This window comes from Calypte anna, chromosome 27, assembly GCF_003957555.1.
Source record: "Calypte anna isolate BGI_N300 chromosome 27, bCalAnn1_v1.p, whole genome shotgun sequence".
NCBI classification, from domain to species: domain Eukaryota; kingdom Metazoa; phylum Chordata; class Aves; order Apodiformes; family Trochilidae; genus Calypte; species Calypte anna.
Window position 1 is genome coordinate 1830249 of NC_044272.1, and position 26623 is coordinate 1856871.

At 55.3% G+C, this 26623-nt stretch overlaps 2 protein-coding genes across 6 annotated transcripts; both read right to left on the bottom strand.

Annotated features, from left to right (window-relative positions):
- Window positions 1–31: 31 nt before the first annotated feature.
- C27H17orf113 (chromosome 27 C17orf113 homolog) lies at window positions 32–12207 on the bottom strand. Of its 5 annotated transcripts, none has more exons than XM_030465975.1 (3): window positions 5159–5474; window positions 3168–3790; window positions 32–2074 (listed from the first exon to the last, which is right to left on the bottom strand). In XM_030465975.1, the coding sequence occupies exons 2-3, from the start codon at window positions 3678–3680 to the stop codon at window positions 542–544; spliced, it is 2046 nt and encodes a 681-aa protein (XP_030321835.1). In that variant the 5' UTR covers window positions 3681–3790; window positions 5159–5474; the 3' UTR covers window positions 32–541. The 5 variants fall into 5 exon arrangements, with proteins under 5 accessions (XP_030321835.1, XP_030321836.1, XP_030321837.1 ...); XM_030465976.1 differs by lacking the exon at window positions 5159–5474 and adding an exon at window positions 12134–12207 and having other exon boundaries at window positions 113–2074; XM_030465977.1 differs by lacking the exon at window positions 5159–5474 and adding an exon at window positions 12134–12201 and having other exon boundaries at window positions 113–2074; window positions 3168–3541.
- Window positions 12208–15594: 3387 nt separating this feature from the next.
- LOC115599735 (zinc finger protein 385B-like) lies at window positions 15595–26490 on the bottom strand. Its single transcript, XM_030465729.1, has 5 exons — window positions 26459–26490; window positions 21845–22093; window positions 18823–18906; window positions 16362–16364; window positions 15595–15701 (listed from the first exon to the last, which is right to left on the bottom strand). Exons 2-5 carry the CDS (start codon window positions 22089–22091, stop codon window positions 15595–15597), a joined length of 441 nt encoding a protein of 146 aa, XP_030321589.1. The 5' UTR covers window positions 22092–22093; window positions 26459–26490.
- Between the last annotated feature and the right edge of the window lie 133 nt (window positions 26491–26623).

Below are 26623 nucleotides of genomic sequence, written 5' to 3' on the forward strand. Positions count from 1 at the left end.
CTAGGAAAATTAAGATAGACCTTTTTAATATATATATTTATATATATTTTTATATATATACAGATACACATATATACACAATGATGCATTTAAAAGCTGCTATTTCCTTGGTGATTACAATATCATTCTATAGATCTCTTGCTCTTGAAATGATCAGGACTTGATGCCACCACTGTAATTGTTTTGCTCTGTGTGCAAGGAATACCAACAAGACACTGCTGGGCATTTCAGGGCTTGCCACGGAGCTAGCAAGATGTGCTGCCTTTTCTGTACTCCTTCTCAAGACTCCAGACCAAAAAAAAATCAGATATTTTTGCAGAGTACTGAGTAAAAGCTTCTGGGTATCAATGTGCAAAGGTGACATTTGAGCTCAAGAGAAGATTTGCCTTTGTCTCCCTAAAACCAAGGAAAGACAAACCATTGAAAAAAAAAACCTCACTGCCCCGGTGGTGACCAGTGATGGGGAAAAGTGGCAACGAGCTGGTGCTGCCTGCAGGCATCGGGTCCCTGCCCGCAGGGCTCTGCCTGCACCGACCAGCGCTCACTTCACCTGCGCCATGATGAAGCCCGAGTCCCTCATGCTCTCGTAGTACTCAACAGCCAAAGCAAAGTCAAACTCATTGATGGCTGGCCCATCGATGGCGATCTTCATGAGGTTGGAGAGCCCCTCGTCCTTCACATGGCGTGACCGGCCACGCTTCAGCAGCTCCCGGCCCCGACTGATCTTCTCAGCAAGGACGGAGCCCAGGGGCAAGGCCAGGGCGATGGCTGCGAGGACGGCGAAGTCTGGGAAGAGCTCGTGCATCTCAGAGTTGCTGTAGACCAGCTTGATGCAGAGGTCCTTGAAGGAGAGCTGGCTGAGGCTGAAGACAATCCTCTTGAAGAGGGGGAAATCGCTCAGGGCCCTCTCGCTCACCACCACCCGGGAATAAGCCTGCAGGAGGAAATTCAGCTCGCTGACCCCGTAGCTGCCAATGTCTTCTAGAGACTGGGGGTAGCATTTGGGGTTGAAGATGGCTGAGAAGGAGCTGATGGCCTCCAGGACGCTGCTTGGGAACCTGTCCAGCAGGTTGCCCCTCACGCTCTCCAGGTAGCTCTCTTTCAGGCACTCAAAGTGCTTCAGGTGGCCCTTGGAGCAGTTGGCCAGTTCAACGCCCTTGTAGTAGAAGCGGCTCTCACCCTCCCGGTCATCCCGCGGGTGCTCATTCATCTCATGGAGGAATTCCTGGAGGTTCTGGCCACTGGCACTCTTCTGGGCCTGCAGGGTGGTGGCTGTGGCAGAAACGATGGGCTTCAGGATGGAGAGGTCAAAGTCCTCGAGCTGGAAGAAGCGGATGAGTTTCTGGAAGATGGGGAGGACATCCAGAAGGATCTTGGTGAAGGCCACAAACTGGAACTTCTTGAGCTCTTCACAAAGGCCGTGGGCCACAGGCGACCGCTCCGCCTCGCTCTCCAGCAGCAGCACCAGCGTGGGCCATGAGGAATCGATGGCTTCCACAGCTGGGAAAATAGAAGTCCAGTGGATGGCTTTGGGGCTCCCGAGGTCTATCTTGCAGAGGTCCAGGACACTTTGCAGCTCCTGCAGGCCATTGCTTTCCCCCCTGAAGCTGGAGTAGAGCCTGTACACAGCATCCAACGTGGTCTCATATTCCTGGAGGTATTCAGTGCTGACAATGCTTTCAGCTGGCAGCAGGGAGCTCCCGTGGGACAGGCAGTGCATCTCCATCAGGAGCGGGCAGAGGGAGGTCAGGGCTGTCCCTACCCCGCTCAGCCGCTCAGCCACCATCGAGGCGCTGTCGGCGCTGAGCCAGGTGAGCTTCATGGTGGGGATGCCGAAGGAGCCCATCACCTCGCCCACCTTGCCTGCCACCGTGGAGGCCTCCCCAGCCGGCAGCTCGAAGCTCCCCAGGAAGGTGGTGGAGGTCTGCCCGCTGCAGGGGGACACGGTGGTGGTGAACATGGCCAGGCTGCGGCGCTCCAGGATGTCCACAGTCTCGTCCACCACCAGCCCCACAAATGGGGAGGCTTTTATCCTGTGCCTGTCCTCGTTGTGCAGGACTCTGGCGATCGCTGCCTGAGCCAGGGACAGGAGGTGCACGGGGTGGCAGGGAGGGAAAGAGAAACAGAAATGAACTTCAGAGCAGAGGGGAGATGCACAGCACCCAGTGCAGAGCCAGGGGTGAGGCTCCCACCCTGGAGCCCCCCAAAAACGGCGCAAGGTCCCGGGATGGAGTGAGCCCCTCACACCACCTGTACACATACACACAGGGGCTGGAAATCACGCTCTTTTCTCCCAAAATCCCATCTCCTCCCACTCCCAGCCTGTGGCCTCAGCACCAAGTGATGCTGAGGAGGTCTCAGGGGTCCCTGAGGTGGGGTGGGAGCCCCATCCCTGTCTCACCAGGGATCAGGCAAAGCACTGAAAACCTCTTGCCCCTGGTCAAACTTCATCAAACAATTCTGTGCCCCACAAGCCTGGCATGGCTCAGAGCAGCAGCAGAACTGCCTGGAACCTTTTCCTTCTTGGTCCATTTTCCCTGTTTCAGGCAAGTGCTCCAGTGTGGAGGAAAACTTGCTGGGTGTGTGCACACAGGGTGAGCAGCACCCCAGGCTGAGAAATCTAATTAGTGGATTTAATCTATCTTCAGTAAAAGAAGGGGGTTTTAGGGAATCTAAAAAGCATAGCATGCAGCCGAGACTCACTAAAATATTAATGTGATTTTCACAGGAATACAGCATTTGTAAAATTAAGAAAATCCTTTCTAAACTCTCTTGCTACTTGGTATTTCTCATCATTCAGTTTAGGGCAAAAGAGGAAAAAACCCACAGCGCTGCTGTGCTGACTGAAGTCCTGAGCTCCTGTGCTCCTGGTGCCTGGCAGAGGAAGCTCCCAGTCCCCCTGCATGTCTGGAAGCAGGGGCTGTCCTCCATGGAGCCCACTGCCTTCTCCTGGTTTATCAAATCAGAAGACAACAACAAAATGCCAGAAGATGTGGACAGAGGTCTGAAACTCCTGCTCCAACCCTGCTCTGCCTGCCTGCCTGCCAGGGACACCAGCTCCCTGCCCACTGCCGTGCCACCCAGCTCCTGCCCTTCCAGGCTCGTGCCACACCTGGTGGCACCATCTGTCCCTGAAGCAGCCACAGAGCCCAGCCCCAGATACACACCTGCATCTCCCTGATGCTGCTGGGCTGGTAGTACTCGCTGTGCTCTGAGGCCAGCAGCGCCTGGCACAGGTTGAACTTCTGGAAGTCGAGCAGGGAGGAGCACTTCTCATCCGGGATCTCCTCCTTCGCCATCCAGTAGACGGTGGTGAGGACGGCCACCTTCGCCGGGTTGACCTCCACCTTGATGACCGAGCGCAGCTCCCGGTGGCCGTGGCTCTCAAAGGACAACTGCTCCCGGTTCACCGCCAGCGCCTGTCGGTGAGCGCCGGAGGTGACATGGCGGAGCAGAGCGTGGCGCTGGAAGTTGTCCGTGCCCACGGTAAAGGCGTTCTCTGCTTTACCGTGCTTGTTCTTCACCAGCGCCTGCCGACACTCTATGCAAAACATGAGTTTCCTCTCATAGTCAAACTCCAGCCAGGTAAATTCTTCCTTCCAGTGCTCATTGAAATAGCGCTTACACTTTTTATTGGAATTGGAAGTTTCCCCAGCTGGCTTTTTCCCTGGAGGCACCATATTGCTGTGGCTGGGAAATCAAACACTACGGTTGAACTGAAACGTGCCTTGGAGGAGCAGCCTCTACATTTAATTTAGTAAGAAGGTCTATTACAACTCTCCTGGTCCGACTGGAGAGGAAAGAGACACAAGGGAAAGGGATTAGGGCCCTGCCAACCTCAGCCTATGCTCCTCATTTATCCTTGGTTGCTAAAGAAGAGCAGTGGTGGCACAAAGAGTGGTGTTGGCACAGCAGTGGCAGTGCTCAGGGCATGCAGGGCTGAGCTACAGCCCTGGAACCCTGTGGGGACCCCACCAAATGCTTCATGGGTGTCACCAGCAGCTCTTGGTGTCAGTGGTGGAACTGGCACACGCACGCACACACACACACAGAGCATCCTTGTAATCACAGGGACACCCAGGCATGCTTCCCAATAGACCAGACCTCTGTGCTGCTGCTGATGCCAGGGGGACATGGAACTAGCAAGGAAACCAACATCTGAGAATGAGCACTGAGCCCTCATGAGGAGCAGCTGATGGTGAGAGCCAGAAACCTGGAGCTGAACGAGGATGCCTTGGAGGCTACCTCAGGAGCACATGCCAGGGCTCTGCCTGCACATGTCTGTGTTTTCATTCCTCCCCTGCTTGTTCCTATCCCAGGAAAATGCCAAAGTCATGATGTCCCATGGCAGTGCAGCAATGCTCGGCACAGCCAGTGCCCCAGCCCAGCAACTCTGGGGGGGCTGAACCACCCACCCTGCTCCAGTCACTTGCTGAAGCCCAGAGCTGCAAAGCACTGCACACATTTATTTAAACCAGTAAGCAAAAGTTTTAAAGCATCCACTTAACTCCAACCCTGTACTTAAGCCCCAACTCAGTCTGACCCTCGCATTCTTCCACAAACTGAATTGAAAAACCAAACGGAGCCTAAATAAAGGTGGTAGGAGGAGAAGAAAGAAGGAGAAGGAGGAACCTGGTCCTACAACTTGCCATGGTGCAGCTGGGAGCACCCAGGGAATGATTACCTGGTTGGGAATCATTCTGGGAATGGGGGGGGTTCCTCCGTTCCCTCCCTGTCATTGACCCCATCTGCTTCCAAACCTGTCCCCTCTCTGTCCTTCAAAGTCTCTGGCTCCAGCAAAAAACACCATTGTAAAAAGCAGCAAATAGTCTTGGGGCACAGAAGCCTCAAGCACAGCTAGTGCTGGAGCAGAGACCTGGGTCCTGCCGGCACCAGGCACCTGGGAGAAGGGGAGTGACACTACTGTACCCCCACCACCTCGCTGCTCCCTCAGACAGGGCAGGAGCTCTGTCTGCAGGGAAGTTTGGCAGATGGGGGGTTCCCCTGGCAGAGGAGCAGCCAATGCTCTGTCCCTCACACTGGGTGCACCAGTCCTGGCTCCCATCACCTACAGTCCCCCCGGGTGAGGGTGAGCAGAACCCCAAAACCCAGCCCGGCATGTCCACCCCACACACCCACCCTCCCCCTACATACGTACCAGGTAAAGGCTGCCATGAGCTTTGGGCTGAGGGGGATGGCAGACTTCCCAGATTTTGCTTTTTGAGTAGGAAAAAAATAATAAATATAGATATACACATATTAAAAAAATCTCTAATTAAAAAACCAAACCCTGCCAAACAACGCAAAGCCATGGGAAAAAAAGGAAAAAGACAAGAAGAGTCCGGGAGGCAGGGAGAAGCCCCACAGCCCCGCATGGGGACGGGCGTCCCGGCAGCGCTGCCCCGGCTCCGAGCGCGGCGGCTGCGGGAACAAAGCCCGCGGCTCACGGGAGCGTGGGAGCAGCCATCTTGCTGCAAGGACTCTCTGGCTCTGCCCAGGCTCCGGCAGCCCACGGCGGCAGTGGCCACTAGCGGTGGCCAGGGATGGGGAAGGGTGCGAGGAGGTGGTGGCCGTGGGAGGGCCACCCGGGAAGTGGCCGCGGTGGCTGGGTGATGGGGTCTGTGCCCCACGCGTGCTGCTCCTCCCGGGATACCTTCCCGTAAGATGCAAAATAGGATGAAGGTGATGGGCAGCAGGACTGGCACCCATCTTCTCATAGCAAGTCCCACAGGGAGCACAGGGGCTCCACTCGTGCCCAAAAAACTTCCTTCAGCATTAAACACAGCTGCAATTTAGAGCCCGCTAACTTATTCTACAACCAGGATTTTGCACCAACTTTTCTTTCCCTCAAGAAAGATTCCCAAGGGCACTAAAATCCTAAAGAGAACCAGTGTGTCCTAGAGGAGCCCTCCATGGGACCCCTTCCCCAGCCCGGACACAGTGCCTGAGACCTGGAGGGTGCTCTTGTCCCCGATTCCACCTGCTCCCATGCAGAGTAAGGCCCCAACACCCCACACATCCCCCAGCTGTGAGCCTGGATTAGGGGCCTCATCGTACCTGTCTCCAAGTGAATTCCTCTCTTTAGGCTCCTCCACATGACCCGGGGCAAGAGGCTCTTCCTGCTCTCAGGACATTCCTGCCCAGCCACCCCATCCCAGAACTAATGTGAACAGGAGCTGGGTGAAACCAGAGATGGGCTCCAGGGGTGAAAATATGCACTATTTATTCTTGTGCTAATGCAAGTGAGAAAAGAGGACTTAGCCTTTTTTAATCAGTTTCTTAGGCTGCTACGAAGCCCCTGGTTGGCAGCATCCGGAGCAGGAGAGCAGCCCCTGGGGCTCACCCCATTTTCCAGATCCCCTGCACCAGCAGGACTGGGAATACCCTTGCTTCTTTGCCCTGGTTCCCAAAGGAAGCACCCGGCCTGATCCTGGTGGCTGCTCCAGTCCTGCACCTGTGGGAGAGGCACCCAAACAGAGCAGAGTGATGGAGAGAGACAAGGAGCCCAAAGGAAAGTCCTGGAAAACGAGCAGATTTGGCAAAAGTGTTCACTGCTCCTCCTGCTCTCCATTGTCACCAGCCCCAGGCACAAATGGAGTCGTTTGTAACGACCATGAGCCAGCCAGAAAAAATCTGCAGCAGAGAAACAACAAAAGGAGCAACAAGGACCAGGCAGGACATCAGATGCTGCCAGGCAAACCCATCACAGCATCGCAGCAGGGCTTGGGCTCCTCTCCAAGCGAGGTCAGAATAGCAGGGGACAGGACAGGTTGGTGGCTCCATGAGGCCATTTCTTTTCTCTATCAACTCCCATTTCTGTTGGAAGCTTCCAGCTTTAACACGGAGGGTTTGTAGGATGTCCCTGACCAGCACCCTGCCTTCATGTCCCTGAAGCATGGCAGACATCTTTCCTAAAGGGACTGAAGTTGAGATAATTCTGTGCACTCCCAATCAGCAGCAGCAGCCGCCTTGGTTTGATCTGATCGTTTCTATTTTCCTCCCCCATTACATGCCTCGAGTGCTCAGCGGGCAGGTGCCCCATCTGCACCAGCACATTTATCATCCATGTGGCACGAGGGTGGCTGCTGCTCCCTGAGCCACAGTTTCCACTTGAGCCCCAGGCCTTCATCAGCCCATCCAGGCCCCAGCACACAGCTCCAGATTGGGGACACCGAGGGGACAAACACAGGCACCCCCCAGCTGCAGCCCCTCGTCCCAGACTGGGTTTCCTCAAAGGTTTTCATTGCATCGATAAGAAGCTGAACAGAAGAGACTGCAACCCCAGCCCTGGTACCCCAGAAAATGTCAGATCCCAAAGATATTTATAAGATTTTGTTTTTCCTTCTCTGCATTAAGAGCCTTTAACCAGTCTCCTGATCCCTGGGGAATGACTCACACTTTTCCAGTGGGCAAGCAGAGCTGCCGGTGCTCCCAAAGCCTCCAGCCCCAGATCTCCCCAGGCCCCTGCAGCCCCCAGCCCCCTCTAACCACCTTCCTCCCTATCCATCATCTGGGAATGGGGTACGAAAGCCCCCGCATGCTGCCTGAGAAGGGCTGTGGAGTCCCCCCTATGCCCCAAGCCCCACCAGTGAGAGACCCAAAACCAAACTGGGGATGGGAGGCAGTGGGGGGTGTATGGGAGGGATGGACGGGGGCTGCTCCAGCCCCACTTCTCCCGCCGCAGCATCCCTCACCCCCGAAGGTGGTGACAGCTCCATTTAATCCCTGCCATGCTGGGCGGGGGAAGTCAGGCAGCAAGGAGCTGCTGGCTGGTGTAGGAGCGAGCCCATCCTTCTGCGAGGGAGACGGCGCTCTACACCCTGTCACCTCAGACAGATTAAAAATACTTCTGCAACCCCCCCGGGTCGGTTCCCTGCACTGGCAGATCTGGATGCTCCCCTGGGATCTGCTGCTTCGCAGCATTGCTCCAAAGAGGAGCGGGTGCCCTGGCTAGGAGATGGGGATTCCTGGGGAACCTCGTTATTTCCCTGCTGTGCACATCTCCAAAGTGCTCAGGGGTTGGTTCCTCATCTGCCAGAGCCCTTCCAGCATTGCTGTGGGCACAGGAGCCCAGGTCCTTGCAGAAGGGTCTGGGTGGGCAGTAGGTCATGGGTGGGCAGAGGAGGCCATGGCGTGATATGGGAGAAGGAAGACCCCAAGCAGCTGGCATGGGGACCAGGAGGATCAGGGAGATGCAGTCATGCTGCAGTTCAGACCCAGGTGCAGCAGCTGGGGGGGACCCCAGGGTGGGAGATATCCTTGTCTCTGCTTCTGTTCTTGCTCCTCTTTGCCCTTCCTGGCTGCTGCAACACAGAGAGCAAATGGGCCCCATCTCTGGTTGGCAATCTTTGGTTGGCAGAGCATTAGCCTGGAGCTGGGGTCATGGATGGGGGAGATGAGCACTGACCCCCCCCCTCTCCCCAGCCCAGACAAATAACCCTGGTTGTGGCCATGCCTGGGAGCATGCAGGGATGTCAGCTGAGTTTATTTCAAGGCTTGTTCCCTGCCAGCTCAAGTCACGCAGCAAAAGGTTGTGACAAGGCTGTGCAGAGGAAGGAGGCACGAGGCAGCATCCTGGAGGCTGGGGGAGCAGGGGGTCCCCATCGCCCACTTGTCTGATGTAGGGAGAGGGGTCTGGGTCCTTCTGAAACACAGAGAACTCAGGGGGGGAAGACCAGAGCCCCAGATTATTTTAGGGCATCATTTAAATCATAAAAATTACAGTGAGTCCAATTCATTATGGCCACAAAGCAAATGACAGAAAGGAGAAAAGACATTCAGATTGATGCTTTCTCACCATTCCAGTGAAATAACCAATTTGGAACAAATTAAGGGGCTCTCATCTCTACCAGCCTTTTGAATTGTCTCTAAGCACAAGAACGTTTTTCACCGTGCAGCAGTTTCTGCTGCAGTGAAAAGTAATTATTTCTGTTATGGAATCAGCTGAAGGCAGATGCCCCCCTCGTGCCCGGGGCCGGGCTGGCCCTTCCCTGGGGCACTGAGCCCCACTGATCAGAGCACAGGCCTGAGGGGACAGATGGGCTGCAGAGGATAAGTGACATGGCCAGGGCCATCCAGCAGGTCAGTAGCAAATCCAGGTTCTGGGATAGCCATGGAGAAGCCAAAACCACTCCCCATGACAGCATCCCAGTACCAGGGACTGCTGTCCTCAGTACCCTCCAGCAATGAAACCTCAGGGTTTGCTTGTGAGGGTTAAACAAGGAACCTCCCCTCTCACAAGGGTCCCACTGGCTCAGACATCAGAGATGCCAGTCCCAGAGAGCAGAGGGGACTTTTCAAACCCCAACCCTCCTCCCCCTAAGCTTCAAAAAGTCAAAGCCTTTGGCCTCCCCTGCCTGCTTTCTGCTCACAGCACTGTTTCCCAGGACCCTCAAGCACTGTGCTCGTTGTGCCTGCTCAGGCAGCAGCAGAAGCTCAGAACAGAGCTCCTTGCCTGGGGCCAGGCTGGCCAGCCCCTGGCTTGGGAAGCAAGCACACATCTGTCATTATTTTTTAATTAGATTTTTATTTCCTACTGCTAGTATTTCATTGTTATTTCCGCCACTCCCACTCAGGCCTTGCTAATATAATCACTCGGGAGCAGAGTGGGAACAGCCATCCCACTCCTGCCAGCATCCCGCTCAGAAAAGGCAAAAAAAGCAATGTGTGAAATACCCACCCCTGCAGTCCCTGACAGCTTCGGCCATCAGGTGGGTGCTGGAAGGGACCATCAAAGTGCCTGCAGCCTGCTGGGAGCATTCGCCCCTGCAGAATCTTCCAAAACATTCACATTTGCTGTAAATACCTGTTAGCAGCCCACCATTCCAGCAAGGTGGGGTAGCGTTAAAAACAACCTAAAAAAATATTGTGAATTATACCCCTGGCTTGATGCTAGAAAAGCAGTGATATTTTCTAGCCCACATCATACTGGAGGTCAAGATTAGATGACAGTTTGATCTAAAAATACTTGGAAGGGAAGGCTAAGGCTGTCGGAGAAGCTCAGAGCCCCCAGTCACAGTTGAAACCAGGGGACAGATGTTTTCCCCAGGACATTTCTCAGAGCAAGTCCCTTACAATAAAAGGAACCTGCTGCGTCTACAGGGAAATTCACCCAAAACATCCTCAGGGGAATCACAGTCCCTCCAGCTGACCAAGAAGCCCCAAAGCCAGGCCTGGTGTTTGGGTACAGAAACGTGCCCAGTCGGCTCCCTTCCCTAACCCCAGCAGCATGGCGAGGCCGGATGCCTCATTAAGAAGCCAATTAACAACACAAACTCACAGCAGCACCAGGACCGACCCGGCGCTGCCCACCTTGGGTTTAGGTTGTGGCGCAGGAGCTGTGCAGGGTGACCCCGTGTCCCCACGTTTTCGAGGAGGTGTTTCCCAGCCGGGGGTGCAGGATGGGGGGGGGGGAACAGCATAAACACCCTTCATCCACCACGTTCCTCTCCCCAGAGCACTGCGGCCCAGCACGGTGGGTTCAAAACTGAAGCTTTAGTGGCTTTACCGCACTTCCTACATATCTGAGACCACAAGGCTAACACCAAGCTTCGGGTTATTTTCTTATTTTCTTTTACCTGCTTTGCCTAACAAGTATTCCAGACAAATAGCCCAAGCAGCATTACGCTTTCCGGAGACGCTAGGAAAGGCAGAGAAGGTTGTGTTCCAAACCATTAGGAAAATTGCAGCGCGATGAGCGGGGCTGCAGAACCGGAACCACGGAGGAGCCCGGTGGGACGCGACAGCTCGGTAACCCCCCAGCCTGGCCGCTCTCCTACAGCCACAAGACACCCCCCAGGACAAGGAGCGCATGCAGACACAAACACACACGTTCACATATTTGTGCACGGTGCACACGTGTGTGCACACTCATGGAGAGACCCAGGGGGCTGCTCGCAGGGTCACCCCCGGACCCCAGCGCAGGCAGCAGCCGGGGCCACGCTCCCCCCAGCACCTCCTGAGAAACTAACGCCGGTAATAACAAACCCCCCGAAATTACCAGCATGTGGAACAGGGCCGCTCTCGGGGCTGCGTTTGGTGCCGCAGCTCCGCACCCCCCGCCCCACCAGCCCTACCCGTGCCCCCCCAAACCTTCCCCGCTTTCCCCAGCCTCATTTCACACCAAAAGCATCAAACATTCGCGCCGCGGGTGCAGCAAAGACACGAGTCAGAGTTGACCCCCAAAGAAACAGCAAGGGCAAAATTAAGCCGTGTCAGCGCGACCTGTTTCTTCCTCTTTTTGCAGCCCTGGGAAAAATCAATAAAATGCAGAGAACGAACCCGGAATCCCAGCTGGGAACGGGATGAGCGGGGTGGGCGCCAGAGGATCGGGCTGCGTGTGTGCCCGGGCTGGGGAGAGGACGTTTTTGGGGGGGTAGGGTTACAGGGCTGAGCTTGTTCGGATAAAGGTACAACTCTAAATGGGGCTTGGGGTAGGGTGACAATGGGAACAGTAACAACCTGATTTGCCTAGAAAGAGGAAGAGCTAATGAGGGCGCCTGAATGGGATGGGGAGCAGGACGGGGACCCCACCGGTGTCCCAAGATCGGTGCTCGAGGATGAGGCTGGTACCAGACCCTCGCTCCCGAGCCCGCACTCCTTAAGCACGATGTATTTCTCTTCTCTGGCAGTAAACAATCCACTTCAAATTTTCACTATTAAGAGTTAAGTCTGTGGTCAAAATTACAAAAGGAAGAACAGACACCCCCTTCCCATGACCTCAGCAGAGCTACCTAGACGAGCAGAAACAATTAGATGCATTTTTAAAAATTTCTTTCTTCAAATAACAACTCGTACCTTGATTTATTCCCATTTTCTCCAGCTCGAGTAACTCGGCAGAAGCCAGATGCTGGAAGGAGGTTGCGCTGGGTGGGCGCTGGCAAGGAGACCCCCGGGACAGCAGTGGGAACCATCCCCGTCCCTCGCCTCCCCGCTAACCCCCTCCCCTCACCTTCCGCTGAGCCCCCGAGCCCCGCACGCTGCCGAAGGCTCGGTATGACGGGGGAGTCCCCCCGCCCCGGGCACCCATCCCCGCAAACGGCTTCCAGCGGCGAACGCAACCGGGGGGCGCGGGGCAGAGCTGCCCACCCCGCCGGCTGCTCCGGCGAGGGAGGGAAAGTTGCGTTTCACCCACCTAGAAGCATTTTGGATCCTGCTGGCTCGGCTCGGCGCTGCTGGTGCCTCCCGCTTGCCCGGCTGCGGGGGGGGCGGGCAGGGGCGGGCAGAGGGGCAGGGCAGGGAGGGGCAGGCAGGGGCGGACTCCCCGCAAGGAGCTCCCGGGGGGTGTGAGCCCCTCGACCACGCGTCTGGCCCCTCCCCGGCGGTGGTTGAGGTGGGGGTCAGCAGCCGGGGGTTCGGGGCGGGGAATGAATGGAGAACAGCCCTGGGGAAATGGACGGGGGAAGGATGGTTGATGGAGCTTCTCCCTATGAGAAGTTCTGGGGTCCCTAATACAAGAAAGACACGGAGCTGTTGGGGGGAGTCCAGAGGAGGGGGCACCAGGATGAACAGAGGCTGGAACAGCTCTGCTTTGGAGACATGCTGCGAGGGTTGGGGTTGTTTATCCTGGAGAAGGCTGCGAGCAGACCTTAGAGCACCTTCCAGCACCTGAAGCGATTTAAATACTTCCCTCAAGTCAAACAATTCAGAATCGGGCAGGAGCCCCTCTCCTTCAGCCACCAGCAGAGCAAAAACCACAAGATGCCAAATTCCATCCCCTGGCGCTGCAGCAAGACCAGGCAATTTGGGGGTAAATTCTAGCATTTTGGTGCTCCGAAAAGCACCCAAAGCTGGCAGGGCTACCCTAACCTCTGCTGCCAGGCCAGGACGTCCCGCGGGTCCTTCTCCCAGTGCCCACCCGGGCTGGGCTGGCACCGGTGAAGCCCCCAGCAAGGCTTTTGCACCGGGGGGAGCTGCCGCGGTCGGTAACCGGGGCCGGTAATTTAGCCCCGGCAGTCGCTAATCTGGGATTGACAGCTGGGCCCGCGCCGCCTGTTCCCAGCCTCCCGGCAGGCTATTTAAACCCGATATTAATTTGTTTAATGTCACCAGCAGTTTGGTGTTACTGCAAGCCAGCGTCAAGCAGAGGTGTAAAAACCGGGGGGGATGACAACCCTCCGGGGGCTGTTCTCTTCCCCCCCCACCCCCAGGGCCAACCACACAAGGCACCTGCAAGTTTGGCTTGTCCCGACCTCCAGCCCCTCTGACAAGGACCGGACAGCCCTGAACCCCATCACTCCATCCACTCTCACCCCCAGCAGCCCCCTCTCCAAGTTCTGCACAGAAATTTCCTCAATAAATCATCTCCCTGCGCTGGGAGGGAAAGGCGGGAGAGGGGGGGGGCGGGAAGGGAGGGCAGGTTGTGATACGGGGAGGGGGCGGCCGCTAGGAACGGGGCTGTGGGGCGGTGTGTTTCATGTCCGAGCCTTTGAGACCGAGGGTAGCAGAAGCTAATTGCAGGTCCTGATTACAAGAGCCCTACAATTAACGTCTGCCGCCCGCCCCTGCTCCCCACAACATCCCGAATGGAGCTGCCACCCCTGAGCATCTTCATCGAAGCCTCCGCTGCCGAGGGCGCCCGGGGGCCGTGACAAGAGGCTTTAACGCCGTGGGAGGCACTAAAAAAACCACAATCAGAGAGCCAAGGGGCATCGTTGCATCAGATGCTGCACCCCCACACACATCCTCCCCCCTCCCTGGCGGTCACCGCTTTTCGGCATAAGCTCCGAGAGGAGATGAAACCAGAGGTTTATTTGCAAAGGGGAGAGTGAGCGTCTCGCCAGCCCCCAGCCCAAATCACGGGAGGGTCAACCCCCCACCAGGCCTTTGCCTCCTCCCCCGTCGCGGCCCCTGGCCTGCTCCGGCACGTCACCAACGGCACATGGAAAAGGGGGAACTCGGGTGGTCGGGAGGATGCTCGAGAAGCCACGGTGACCCGTCCGGCTCTGTTCGGGCACGGGCTGTCACTAACAACACCGATTCTCCAGCCTCTTTTGGAGGACAGACTCCAGTTACCACAAGTGTTCACTCTGAAACCGACTGAGGGCAGCGATAAAGTCCTCACTGGCTGAGAGACAGCCGAGACAGGCACTCCCTAACCTTGGGCTCCAAAAGCAGCATGGCAAATAGCGAGCAGAACTGGGCAGTGAACACGTCCACAGTGGGATAAAATAATAAATGCAGCAAGAACTGCCCCCCCCCCACTCCCTGCCCCTAGGTCTGCCGAGCCTTCCAGAGCCTTTCTGGCTGACTTTGTTCACCAAGGATTTAGGATATAATTTGGGGGTGAAAGATGCCAGATAGGATCAAGACCGGTACACCTGGAGGACGCGGATCGGTTTTCCTCTGCTGAGTAACTTGAGCCCCTCAGCCGCAGGAGGCTCAGGCGCGGGGGCTCATCCCCGCCGGGCCGGGAAGGCGGGTGCTGACCTTTCCTGCTCCCGGGTTTGCTCAGGATTAAGATAACATATTTTAAGGGCTGAATCCTGCCCCCGAGGGCTTCCCACACAAAGAGGACAGGGTTTGCAGCTCGCGTTCTCCTAACCCCGAGAAACAGGGACCCATTCTGCCCACTCTTCCCCATCGGATATCCATATTTTTAAACCAGTTTTTCCTAATTATTTCTGTTCTTAACTAATCTAAAAACCGCAAAGTAAACCGGGGGGTGGGAGGGTGAGGGAAGGTGAGGGAAGGAGAGGGAGGGCCTGGTGTTTAACCTTAATTTTCGCCACGAAGGGAAGGTCTGTTCTCACCGTGTTGCTAAGAACCACGATAACAGCCAAACTCCTTGTCTTTTCTTTTCTGTGCTACTTTAATCTTCCTCGTTTCGGGAGCAGAGAACAATATTGCCCTTTCATTAATCCCAGCTCCTGCACGAAGCCTCAGCTTTAAACCGTGATGGCAACTACTCCATTAAGGGCCTTTTTGTTGCAAGGCAAGGCATTAAAACATCATTTTCCCCTCGTTTAGTAAAAATTCACCAAAAAAGCTGCTTAAATGTGTGTTCTAAAAATTCTCACCCTTTAACAACGCACTAACTGCTGCCTGGGTGTCACCTCTGAGGACAGCCACTGTGTCCCCAGGTGAAACAGGGGCTGCTCCATCCTTTTCCACCCTCCAAGGGGAGCCCCATGGACAAGCCCAGGATCTGCCGCGGGCGGGGTTGCGGGTGATCCTCCCCCCATTAATCATCTTTCACCAGGAGATGTCTAATTACGAAGGCATCCAGGACAGGTCTGCAAATAGGGTGGAGAAACTGGATGACCTAAAAATATTTAATTATCTGGAGAAAGGGTGGAAATTACACCTGTAAATAGTTTCAGAGAGAGTGTAATATTTTCCATCTAATTTAGGAGGCCCTCCTGGAAGCAGGGCAGAGGATTTCACCTGCAGCCACACGAAGCAACCCTTCAACACCTGGATGAGCCCAGACCCCAAATCCGGGGCTTTGTTTGAACTCCTGATCTCGCCCCCGGGGCTGCTGCCTTCCTCCCTCACCTGAAAAGCATTTCCCATTTTCCATGAAGTTCCCTGGGGCCTCGTGCAGATTTTTTGGGGGGGTTGAGCCTCTACACTGGCTCAGCTGGGGGCAACCAGCTACCCAAAATCTTCTTGCTCCCTTAGCCGGGGGGTGATGGTGGATCCGATCCGTGCTCCTTTGGGGGGGTAGGGTGGTCCTCGGGACCTGCAGAGACCTGAGGACCCTGCAGGGCATCACGGGGACACACACACATGTGCTGCAGGGACTGAGCAAGCCCAGGCGCTCCTGCTGACACGGCGAGGGTAAAATAAATGAAACTATTACTCATAAATCTGTGGCTGCAGAAAATATCAGAGGTGAACTGGAGCAGCATTGTGTGCAAAGTTCCAAAAAGCAGCGACAACTCGGAGGCAAGGAAAGGAAGGAAACCTAATTTAGGGCGATGCAGCCAGGCACAGTTCAACTCCGACAGACGATAATAACCACCCCTTGCCCCCCCCCGGGGAGAGGGGGCTGCAGCTCTGGGTGGGGGTCTGCGGGGCAAAGACAACCGGTCCCTATGCTGATGCTAGCAAGGCCGTGCAGAAGCCAGTCACTCGTGTCCAACCCACTCGTCTTTTCCTCACTCTATCCTCAGCAGGATCAGCTGAGCATCCCGACTGCGACCCCCCCGCCCCTTGCTCCCCCCCAGGGCACAAACCCAACCCCGGGCTCCGGTCACCCCCGTTTCTCAATGGCCAGAACCCGGTTTTCTCCCTCCACCCAACCGCTCCGTGTCACCGAGGGGTTATGAAGAGGAGAGATCACTCGGGGAAGGATGGCAGAGAGCGTGACGAGAGGAGATCATCTCTTCATAGAAATTTTTATATTGCTTACGACTTACTGTCTGCGAACATAAAACAGTTTAACCAGCAGGCCCTAAATCACAGTGACAGCTTTACACTACCCACAAACCTCTGCTCGCGCTTATCCAGCTCAGTCCTGCCTTCCTCCCCGACTGCCTATTTCTTTTTTCTCTTTTTTTTTTTTTCCAAACTCACCACCACCTCCCCTTCACTGTGCCAGAGCAGCACACGCGTGTGCACAAACCTGCAGGGAAGCACAGAGCGGTTCTATCGAGACCCCGGACAAATCACTTCCCCAATGCTGTGCCTCGGTGCCCCCCATCCTTCACCCTTGGTGCCCTTTGGGACCCGCTCCACCCAGCACCCCCGGGGTGCTTCACCTTCCTCCTCTGCCGGAGTGGGACAGCCCCCGGCTCCGAGAACCACCCCACGGGGCCACTGATGTCCCGCGTGTGCTCACCTCTCCCTAGGGACGTTTAAGGACCAAGTGTACCTTTGTGCGAGGGACAGAGCAGCACCCGAGCCCTGGGGGGGGCACAGCCCAGCTCCCCCTTCCCCCCAGCAGGATGCCCCAGCACCTCAGGGCCCCTCGGGCATGGGGGTCGGCGGCCGCGAACGAGCTGAGACACGCTGGTGGTTAACTGCCGCTTTTACCCTTTCTTCTCTACTTAAAATAAGTCCCAGACTTTCCGCTTCCAAATTTGCTGAGCTGATGCGACATGGGAAACTGTGAAATATTCCACAGCTGCGTGTTCCCGTTTGCTCTTAATCCACTTCTAATGAAGATCACGTGTAGCGCGTCCCTGAGCTAAGTGGCCCTAAAATGCCATTGTTGCAACTTGAGAGCAAATGGAAGAAAATTCCAGCAAAATCCAAGATTTAAAGACAACCGGCTCACAAAACACAGTGCTTAAAAATAATAACGGGAGGCAATTTCCTCCTGATTTGGGGAAAAATCGCCAGCAGCATCCCTCCCCTGAGAAGCACTGGTGAAGGTCAGGGATGTTTCACACCTGGAGACGATCCAGGGGCTGGCACGGAGCCCAGCGCCAGGCTCCAGCATTTGCTGCAGCCGCTGCCCAGGTCTCCCCTTCAAAATGACCCCGTCCCTCCCTCCACACGACGTTTCCACCTTCACCCTCTGCCCTGGCACCTCTCGACCTCTCGGACACGGTTTCTCTGAGATCCCCCGCTCCTCTTTCCCTCAATACAGCAAGGAACCGCAGCTCTCTTCGCAGCCCGGGCACCCGGCTGCCAGCTCACCCCAAGATTATACCTGCTGGATGTTATCTGTGTTAACTTCTGCTTGCTCTGCTCTGCACTTGCACAAGTCAAGCCCAGCAGCCATTATTTTTTTATTTTTTTTTTTTAGCTGAGAGTTTCAATTTTAAGGCTCTTTTTAGAATCTGTGTGTCAGGAAATATAAAATCCCTGAAGCCTCTGGACAGAAGTGAGAGTGCAGAGGATGGGCAGTGCCCTGAGGGGGAGGCACCGCGTCAAGAAAATCTTTCTAGCACAAGTTAGTAGCTAATAAATTTATTTTTTATTTGAAGTTACCGACTCAATAAAACCAGGGATTAATTGTGATACAGTCATTAATCCACGATAAACCGAATAGATGGGCTTTTCAGAGGGAGAGGAAGTTAATGGGGTATTTTCGGAGGATTTAACTGGGAGCAGTTGTCCCCAGATTAATGGGATGGCACAAGGCTGCCGTGCCACGAGAGGGTTTGGCATCTCACGGCGCCTTTCGCACGCAGCCCACGGACCCTCCCGTCCCAACCCAAACCGGTACCAATACTTCATTTAATGGAACAGAGATTTTTCTGCCAATTCCTGTTGACGGGGGTGAATCTCTCCCCTTCCCCCCCCCCCCGGGGGGCTCTGTGCAGCACCCGACCCCACCAAGACCCTTGAGGGAGGAAGCCTGGGAATAAGCTGAGGGAAGGAAAACGTGCAGTTACACACTGCACTTCTTCAAGTGACACAAGATCCCAGGAAACATCTTTAAGACATGAAAAAAAGGAAAAAAAAAAACAACAACCCACTGAGATTCCGGGTTATTCAATTCTGATCTGAAACGCTATTTTTAATCATCTTTGCTCGCTGCAGAAGGGAGCAGCCGAGGCCAACCGAGCAGGAGGACTCCGTGTGCTTGTCCTTCACTAAATTTGCAAAAGCTTAAAAGATGAACCCCGTCGCTGCTCGGCCAAGAGGTCACCGATCAACACCGTATCTGTCACTGCTGGACATTAAAGACCCTTTAACCTTCAGGGTGGGCGCCGAGGTGCTGCTCTGGAGCTGAGGAGAGCCCGATGCTGCACCCATGTTCCGGGAGGTTCGGGCTCAGCTCCCGGCCCAGGCTGGTCACCGGGCCCCTTGCCACCTCGCCCTTCGAGGGGGTCCAGCCCCGGCCCAGCCAGCAACGCGTCCGCTGCACCCCAATTAGTTCCCGATTCGAAGATAATACTGCATTTTTGGCTATTACTTAATCAATACATTGGATGTTACTGCAGACAAAGAGCCACTGAGCATCTCTCAGTTTATTAAAGGCAATTACAGGATTCCGTGCGTAACATGAAACTGGGGGAAAAAAGGAAAAAAAAGAAAAAAAGAAAAAAGAAAAAAGAGGGAAAAAAAAAAAAAAAAAAAAAAAAAAGAGAGAGAGAGAGAGAGAGAGAGAGATCGGCCCTTATTTTGTTGGTAATTAACAGCTGCTCCGTCAGCGGAGAGCAGCGGAGCTGGGGGGAAGAGGCAGGAGGCAGCACAGGGAGCAGGATCTTGGAGCAGAATAACTCCCCCCGGCCCCTCCCGAGGCAGAACAGGATCCCAGGGCGTTCCCATATCCCCTCCCGGGCGCCCAGACCCAGCGATGCTGAAGCTGTCACAGCGATTTCTCTGCTCATCTCAAACCTTCCTGCTCTGCAAACGCGCACGGACAGAGGCTGCAGCGGATAATTGGGGAAACGGGGACCGTCCCCTTTGCGAGAAGCCGCTGCTCCACAGCGGGTGGGGACAGCACCGGGCAGCCCCGAGAGGGTCCGGGCACTGGGGCAAGTGGAGCTGAGGAAGAGCTCAGGATACGCTTGGCACCGGGACACAGCTGGCTCGGGGCTGTTGTCCCAACTCTGCCCTCCCGGTCTTGGCTTTGGGTGGGAGCCTACCTGCCCCCAGCTCCGGCAAAGGTTGTTCGAGGGTGGCTCAGGACTCACACAGACATTCCCGGCAGAAGAGCCACCTGGGCAGGGTTTCCTTGTCCCCACCGCTCCGGCCCAGGGCGGTTCGACCCCCTGCAAGCCCGGATCTGCCCGAGGGCGAGAGGGCTCCTGCTGCCCCCTCCGTGTCTGAGCGAGATGTGAGCTGACAGGGCCACCGCACGCCTGCTCCGGCAATTGGGGACCGCAAGCTGCTCTTCACATCCTGAGACTTTTTTGGGACACCGTCGGAAGAGCCTTTTTTTGGTAGCAGTGAACAAGGAAGCAAAAGGAGTAAAAACCCTGAGACGCTGGAGCTCAGCCCATCCCGCGATGGGCGCCCCCCAGGGTCACCCCGGGGGACAAAAGGAAGCAGCAAACGCAGGTCCCTTTTCCCCTGCCTTCACCCAACAGTTTGCAGCGTCGCTAAAAGCCATGCCTGCAGCCTCTGCTCCCCGGTTTGGGGCAGCACCGGCTTTTTCTGCCCGTGCAGCACCAGAAATGTGGGGTGGGGGGTCCTGCTCCCGGCTGCGGGAGCACGAGGATACCGGGAGCAAACTGAGCTCATTTGGGCACCCTTGAAAAATCACAGGCAGTAATTAAATCACTCTTGACCCAGTTGGATTCGAACTGGCATCTGCAAGAGGAAAACATCTTTCATCCGTGGACAGCCCATATTAATTGCTGCTGCACTGCAATTCAATGTGAAACAACAGAAATCTATGATTTGCCTTGCAAGAAAACGCCTAACGAACAATAATTTGTTTTAAGTTGGAGGTCTTTCAGGCACAGAGCTAATAAATTGTAATGATACTGATTATCTCATCTGCTTGCCAGCCAAGTCACTCCCCAGCTTTGCTCTGTGAAATGAGAGTGGTTGCAGGCTCCGCAGGAACAACTGATGGGAGAAGCCAGAGGGGAAACAGGGTTTTGCTGTAGCTGTGGATGTCACTGTGAGAAAGAGGTTCCAGCTCAGAGGAACATGCCCTCTTTGTCCAACTCAATCAGTTCATGTAACCCAGTGTCTTCAGAAATCACCTCCCCACGCTTGGTGACCGGCGTGGAGGGGACACAGGCGTCGCGTCAGCTGGTTCCTGGCCCTAATCTGTCATTCACAGCCACGTGTTCCCCAAGCTCATGCCTCAGGAGGCTGAGAAAGGTTCCCTGTGACAAAGCTGGAAATTACATTTTTCCCCCAAAAGCCTGGGGAGAAGGTCAGCTGCAGCGAGAGCATCGTGCTGAGTGGGCAGCACTCCCCCAGCAGTGTGGGGACACTGGGACAAGGAGGCAAGGGGAACAGATGCCTCTGCCATTTCCTCACATAGGCAAATCACAGCCCTGCACAAGCAGAAGCCAAATTCAGCTTGAACGGCAGAGCAAACCCTGTGCCAGGCTGAGGGTGCAGCAAAGCCCTGAGGCCTGTGCCCACCTGCTAGAGCCTTGGATGCTGGCAGGGGCCAGGGTACAAAGCACACACTTGCATGCTCTGAGATTCTTTGACTCAGTAGGAAACGAACACATCCCTGGACAGCCTCCCGTGGAGCCACAACCAGGTCCAGGATAGAATCTGGAAGCTGCAGACTGGAATTTATGAGCCCTGTTCCCATTAAAATAGCAGGCGATATTTCCACCTGTCAGTAAGAATGATAAACAGACCAGCTCCTCTGCATGCCCCAGACGTGGCTCAAGCAAAACCACCACCAGGCAGGGCAGGATCTGGCATCCAGATGACCACTGCCATTCAAGGAATTTATGGCTCCAGTGCTGCCCTGTCTTTAGCAGGAGGAGGCATTTATACGGGCTGGGCTCTAGGACTCTGCCAAGGCCAGGGCACCGCAGCAGGTCCCTGGCACTGCCAGTCCTCTGGGTTTGCTGGGACGAGCATTCTCCTGACCCCAGGGAAGGAGGGCTGGTACTGAGTCAGCCACTCCCAGAGAGCAGGTAGCCAACAACACAGACATCAACATCCTCTGCACTCTCTGGATGTGCTCATTCCACCTGCATGGCTCATCTACAGAAGCCCAGGAAGATGCTCAAGAAGACACAGAGTTCCAGCAACTGCACTTGTATACAAACAGGACCCACAGGTGCCCAAACACCCAGTGCAGCACCGGGGGCTCTCAGGCCCCAAAACCACTTAAGGAACAGCAGGGACAGTGTGTGAGAAGCCCCCGGTGCTCAGGCAGACCAACAAGTGACAGATGCCAAGGACACAACACTGCATTCCTCAACATCCCGTGACTCCAGCACACTAAGCCCAGCGGAGCAGCTGTCCCAGACCAAGGGCAGCCTTGGGGCAACCTCGTCCTGGACAAATGGGCTCCTACCTTGGGCTGCTGGCATCTTCCCCTTGTTGAGCTGCTTGAGGCGCTTCTGGTGGGACTTGCCATTGTAGTGGATCTGTGCCTGTGCAGCTGAGTTGAGCTGGATGTTGCAGACCTCACAGAGTGTGAACGATTGGTGCTTCTTTTCCCGCTTCATGCGCTGCTCGGGTTGGCTGGGTGGGCAGCTGCCCACCTCCACCAGCCTCACCCCCGTCTCAGGGTGGTGGGATGGGCTCAGGGGTCGCTTCATGCCTGCGGGAGGAAGGACAGACCCGCTGTGAGGACAGGGGGACCAGCACAAGGGGCCAGGCAAGGCAAGAAACCCCAGTGCAGGTCCCACACATAAGGCTTGCTCAGACTGCCTGGATCTGGGGGCCTCTCTGAGCAAGAGCAGCAGCATTTGAATCTCTGCAAGGAGTTGCATTAGGTAAGAAGACATGAGCAGCAGCAGTCCCAAGAGGTTAGTTCTGGAGCAGGGAACAACCCACTTCTTCCAAGTTTCTAGCACCCCTTGTGTCAGTTAAATCTTTTCTGTTCACTCCTGGACAGCCCTGTAAATTGGCCCAAGCTGGGTGGTGACCAACATCTCCCTGCAGGCAAGACAGTCAGCAGGCAGGACCTGTGTACAGTTCTGTTTCCCATGGCCTGGCCTCACTGCAGCAGGAAGGGCCCTGGCACCCACACCTGGAGCCACCAGGACTGTCCTGCCTGTGCCAGGTTGGCTCCTCTACTGAACATGGGGCTCTATTGAGCTAACATGCATCAGACCCACATAGGGACACCTCAGGGAAGAGCTCTCCATGAAGGGGTTGGGGTCAGCTGGGAACATCCCTAGACTTGCAGACTCTCTGTCTCCACCACCCAGCTCCAGGGGAGTGACCCCAGACCAGGAGCTGGTGGACATCAAGAGCTGAGCCCTGGAGATGTGGGAAGGTCACCCAAGCCCTGTGATCCAGTTACCACCGCAGAGCAGGCAGCTGCTGCTTACAGATACACACAGACACATTGGACTGAGACCCCGAGGAGCCAGGAGCAGGACAGGGGCATCTGTGGTAGCCAGATAGGCCCTAAAAGTGCACTGCAGAGATGTTCCTGGCATTCTCGGGAAGGGCTGTGCAGGCACTGCCCCCCCCTGCCCATCTCCGTGCAGCACCATCCTGGTAAACCCCACCCAGCAGCCTCACCCTACTGGTCCTGATGATGGGAGCCCCTCACATCTCCTCAGACACCTCGAACTTCTCAGCCCCCCTACCCGTGCTGCTTCAGGAGGTGATGGGCTGAGCTCCCGTGGGCTCTTCTCCAGGACAAGTTCTGTAATTTCTCCCCAAGGAGCACCCATTGCACCTCGAGATCCCTAGGAAGCACCCCTGGATCCCCAGCAGAGAGATGGGGGAGCCGGGCGCCGCACAGCCAGAGGTTTTGCTGCAGAGCAGAGGAGCAGCAAACCTGAGGCACCGGTTCCTGGCGGGGGGACCGGGAGAGCTCCGGGCGCTGCAGCCCCGGACGCGGCCCCACGGGGGCGGACACGCTCCGTGCCGGGACCCGCCCGAGGGTCAACCGGGGTGGAGGTCGGGGGGGCCCCTTCAGTGGGGAAGCTCCAGAAAAGCCAAGCCTGGGGATTTTAGCATCACCCAGGAGCCACGCCCGTCTGGATCCTTCCAGCTCCCTAGAGGTGACAAGAAGCGTCTCCCTAAAACGCTGGATGTAGTGAAAGCAGCGGAAAGTTTTCCCTCCAGCCGCTGACTGAGCCGGAGGCAAAAGCCGGGACCTTGAAGGGTGGCCCAGGCTGCCCCGAGCCATCCCGGGGCCAGCCCCGGGGACCTTCCCACTCTGCGTCCTCCGCAGCACTCATCACCATCTCCTGAAGGAATTTCTGCCAGGGATGGAGCAGGACCTGCCCAATGTGCTCCAACATGAGCAGAGCATCAGGCAGAAGGTTGGACCAACCACCAGCCTAAATTATTGCACGATTAGCCAAAAATGTCAGCAAGAAGATCTTTCCACTCCTTCACCAGCTAGAATACTAAGCAGTATCACTAAGAGGAGGTTATATTAAAAATCAGTAAATCCACTTTTCAGCTAAAGGATTTAGGGGCTTGAACTCAGTTTATCTGGTCCCTGTTAACTCTGCACCCTCTCTGGAGACCTTGGGATTGTTCCCGAGGCTGCAGCTTCACATTTCAATAAAAATGAAAGAAAATACATGGCCCTTTTATTTGCAAACCCGAAAATGAAACAGCTGACATTTTTCTACTGAAACCTCCCAGCTTTGGCACACTTGGGGCTGGCAGAGCTGCAGGATGGAGCCAACTGCACCAGGAGTGAGGAGCTCAGCACCAGAGCTGCCCTGTCCAGCTGAACACGTCATTTGTGGTCACTCTTCAAAACTCACAGCAATTGATGCCCAAATTGCATTTGGATGGGCAAGAGGGTCCCATGGGACCCCGGGGAAAAGGCCTTTACCAGAATAACCATTAGCAGAGCAGCTGGAAAGCAGATCTGGGCGACGATCGGCATCAGGAATGTGAAACGGGCCTGAGGGAGGCAGCGGGACAGGCACTGGGGGGGAGGTCCCTGGGTGTCCTTGGCATCCTCCCCCTCCCGGGTATTTTTAATGCAATTACATCCTGGGACGCAGAGCTAAAATTGGAACATTATGTGGACAAAGTATCCCAAAAGTCTCCCCTTGTCTTAAAAAAAGGAACTGCTGTTGCTTTGATTAGCCTGGGGCTCCAAGCCCTGCTCCTGTTGCCCTGTTGGAAAGGTCTGTCTGAGCTGCACGCACGCTTGTCTCATTCACTTCATTACTGCTGCTCCTGCTGGGTTTCTCAGGTGTCAGGAGGGTGAGTTGTGTGACTCGTGGCTGGGACGGGTCACTACATCTCTGGGGATCCCTGCAGATCCCTGAACAGCAGCTACTTTTAGGCAGATTTCACCTTTTCAGCGAAACATTGAGGATCTTGGGGGGAGGGCCTGTTGCCTACTTTCACAGGAGGGAAACTGAGGAACAGTGAAGCGTGTCCAGCTGAGCATCAGCAAGGACATCTCCCCAGGCCTGGGATGACCCTTTGCTACCTGCACTTTCTGCTGCCCTTTGCTGGGAGCCACCAAGGACAGCACTGGCCTCACCATGGGCCAAGCAGGGCCAAAGGGTCCTGCTAGGTGCGAAAAGCTCCCTGACAGATGGCCAAATCTCTCTGAAATAAAAGAAGGTCAAAGAAGCTTGGGTGTCACCACCGTGGCGAATGCACCGTCAAAGCACTCATCCTCCCACCATGTGGCATCTCCAGGACATGCTGCCCACCCAGCAAGCCCCTGGCCCTGTTGGACACTGGTTTCTGAGCTGGGGGACACCCTGAAGACACACAATGCCAGCACAGGACTGCATCTCCCATCTCCAAGTCCAGGGGAGCTTTTCCCCTCTTGTTCTCACTGCTTTTATTGTTGACAGTCACTCAGAACAAGTTGATTCTGGGACTGCTGTTCCCTCATCCCTGTTAGTCCCCATGTCCCCATGGCCAGGCTGTTATCAGCACCACAGCTGCTGTTGGGCAGGCAGGGCTGCACAGCCAGATCATTATGTTAAGGTCAAGTTTATGACCTTGTACAGCAACCCATAACCTCAGGTCTCTCCCTCCCCTTTTTTTTTTTTTCTTTTTTTTTTTCTTTTTTTTTAAATAACACCATAAACATGCTGCAAAAGACTGTAAAACACTGACAAAATTTACAGAGAATTTAAAATCCAGTCATTAAATATCTGGAATGAGAAACACTCTGCTTTCTAGAGGGTGCACAGCAGCAGAACTCATCTGCTTTCCAGAGAGCATCCCTGGCTAGAAGGGAGGCAGCAGAACCAAGTAAAACCACATTTTTCAAGGAACTCAAGTGGAATCAAAACTGCTAAACTAGAGTTCTACCCCATTCAACAACGTGGTATCAGGGAAAACACCACCTGAACCTAAAGTTTGGATGAACTTGCTAAGATAGCAAGAAATCTAAAAGAAGAAAATCTGATTTGAGTTCACACGATTCCATAACACGGAATCCACTTTCCTTAGTGCATGAAACAGTAAATAAAGCAACAGAAGCAAAAGAATTCATAAGAAAGTCACCACCAACAGCTGTCACAAAACTCACTTAAACCCTTCAAGCAAAAACCTTACTTGCAGCGGCCTGGGTTGCATTTGACACAATCCCCAGAAAATGCCACAAACCCTTCCCCAGCCCAACTCTGATCTCTGCAGCTCATCACTGCCTCAGTTTGCACTTTCCTGCTGGAATCTGCTCTTGGAGCTGGCAGTGTCTGCCCATTAAAATCACCCTGAGCGCACAAATTACCCAACTTTTCTTCCGTGCTTGGGGGGGGAAATCACAGCAAAAGGGAATCTGGAGTCCTGGAGCAGCTTCCTGAGCCTCACACAGAGGCCAGCCAGGCATTTGCAATGGGTACCCCAGCTGTGTCCCCCCTCCAGAGCCCCAAATCCCCCAGCTGGCATGCGGGGCAACTTCACCATCTTGCCACAGCACAGACCTCTTGCCGCTGGCACAGTCCGTTTCCAAATCACCCATTTATTTATGCTCAGAGGCAGCACTCGGTGCTCACAGCCCAGCTCTTACCTGGTCTCTGGCACAGGGACCCCCCAGCCCGGCCCTCGGCAGCCTCGGGGTGGCTCCTGCCTGTGTGCCCGGCCCGCACTGCAACCCGCAGGGTGCCCGACACTTGTCTGCTATTTCAAGGAGCTCTTGAAACGCAGTTTGATCTCCGCTAAATCAGCTCTCATC

What these genes read in the sequence shown, in the direction of transcription:
- C27H17orf113 (XM_030465974.1), bottom strand. An exon ending in GCAGCATCAGGGAGATGCAG is followed by an intron (nt 2,075 to 3,167) that starts GTGTGTATCTGG and finishes TCCCTGGCTCAG; the next exon opens with GCAGCGATCGCCAGAGTCCT.
- LOC115599735 (XM_030465729.1), bottom strand. Translation starts at nt 22,091, where the DNA reads ATGAAGCGACCCCTGAGCCCATCCCACCACCCTGAGACGGGGGTGAGG. An exon ending in GAAGATGCCAGCAGCCCAAG is followed by an intron (nt 18,907 to 21,844) that starts GTAGGAGCCCAT and finishes TTTTTCCCCCAG; the next exon opens with TTTCATGTTACGCACGGAAT.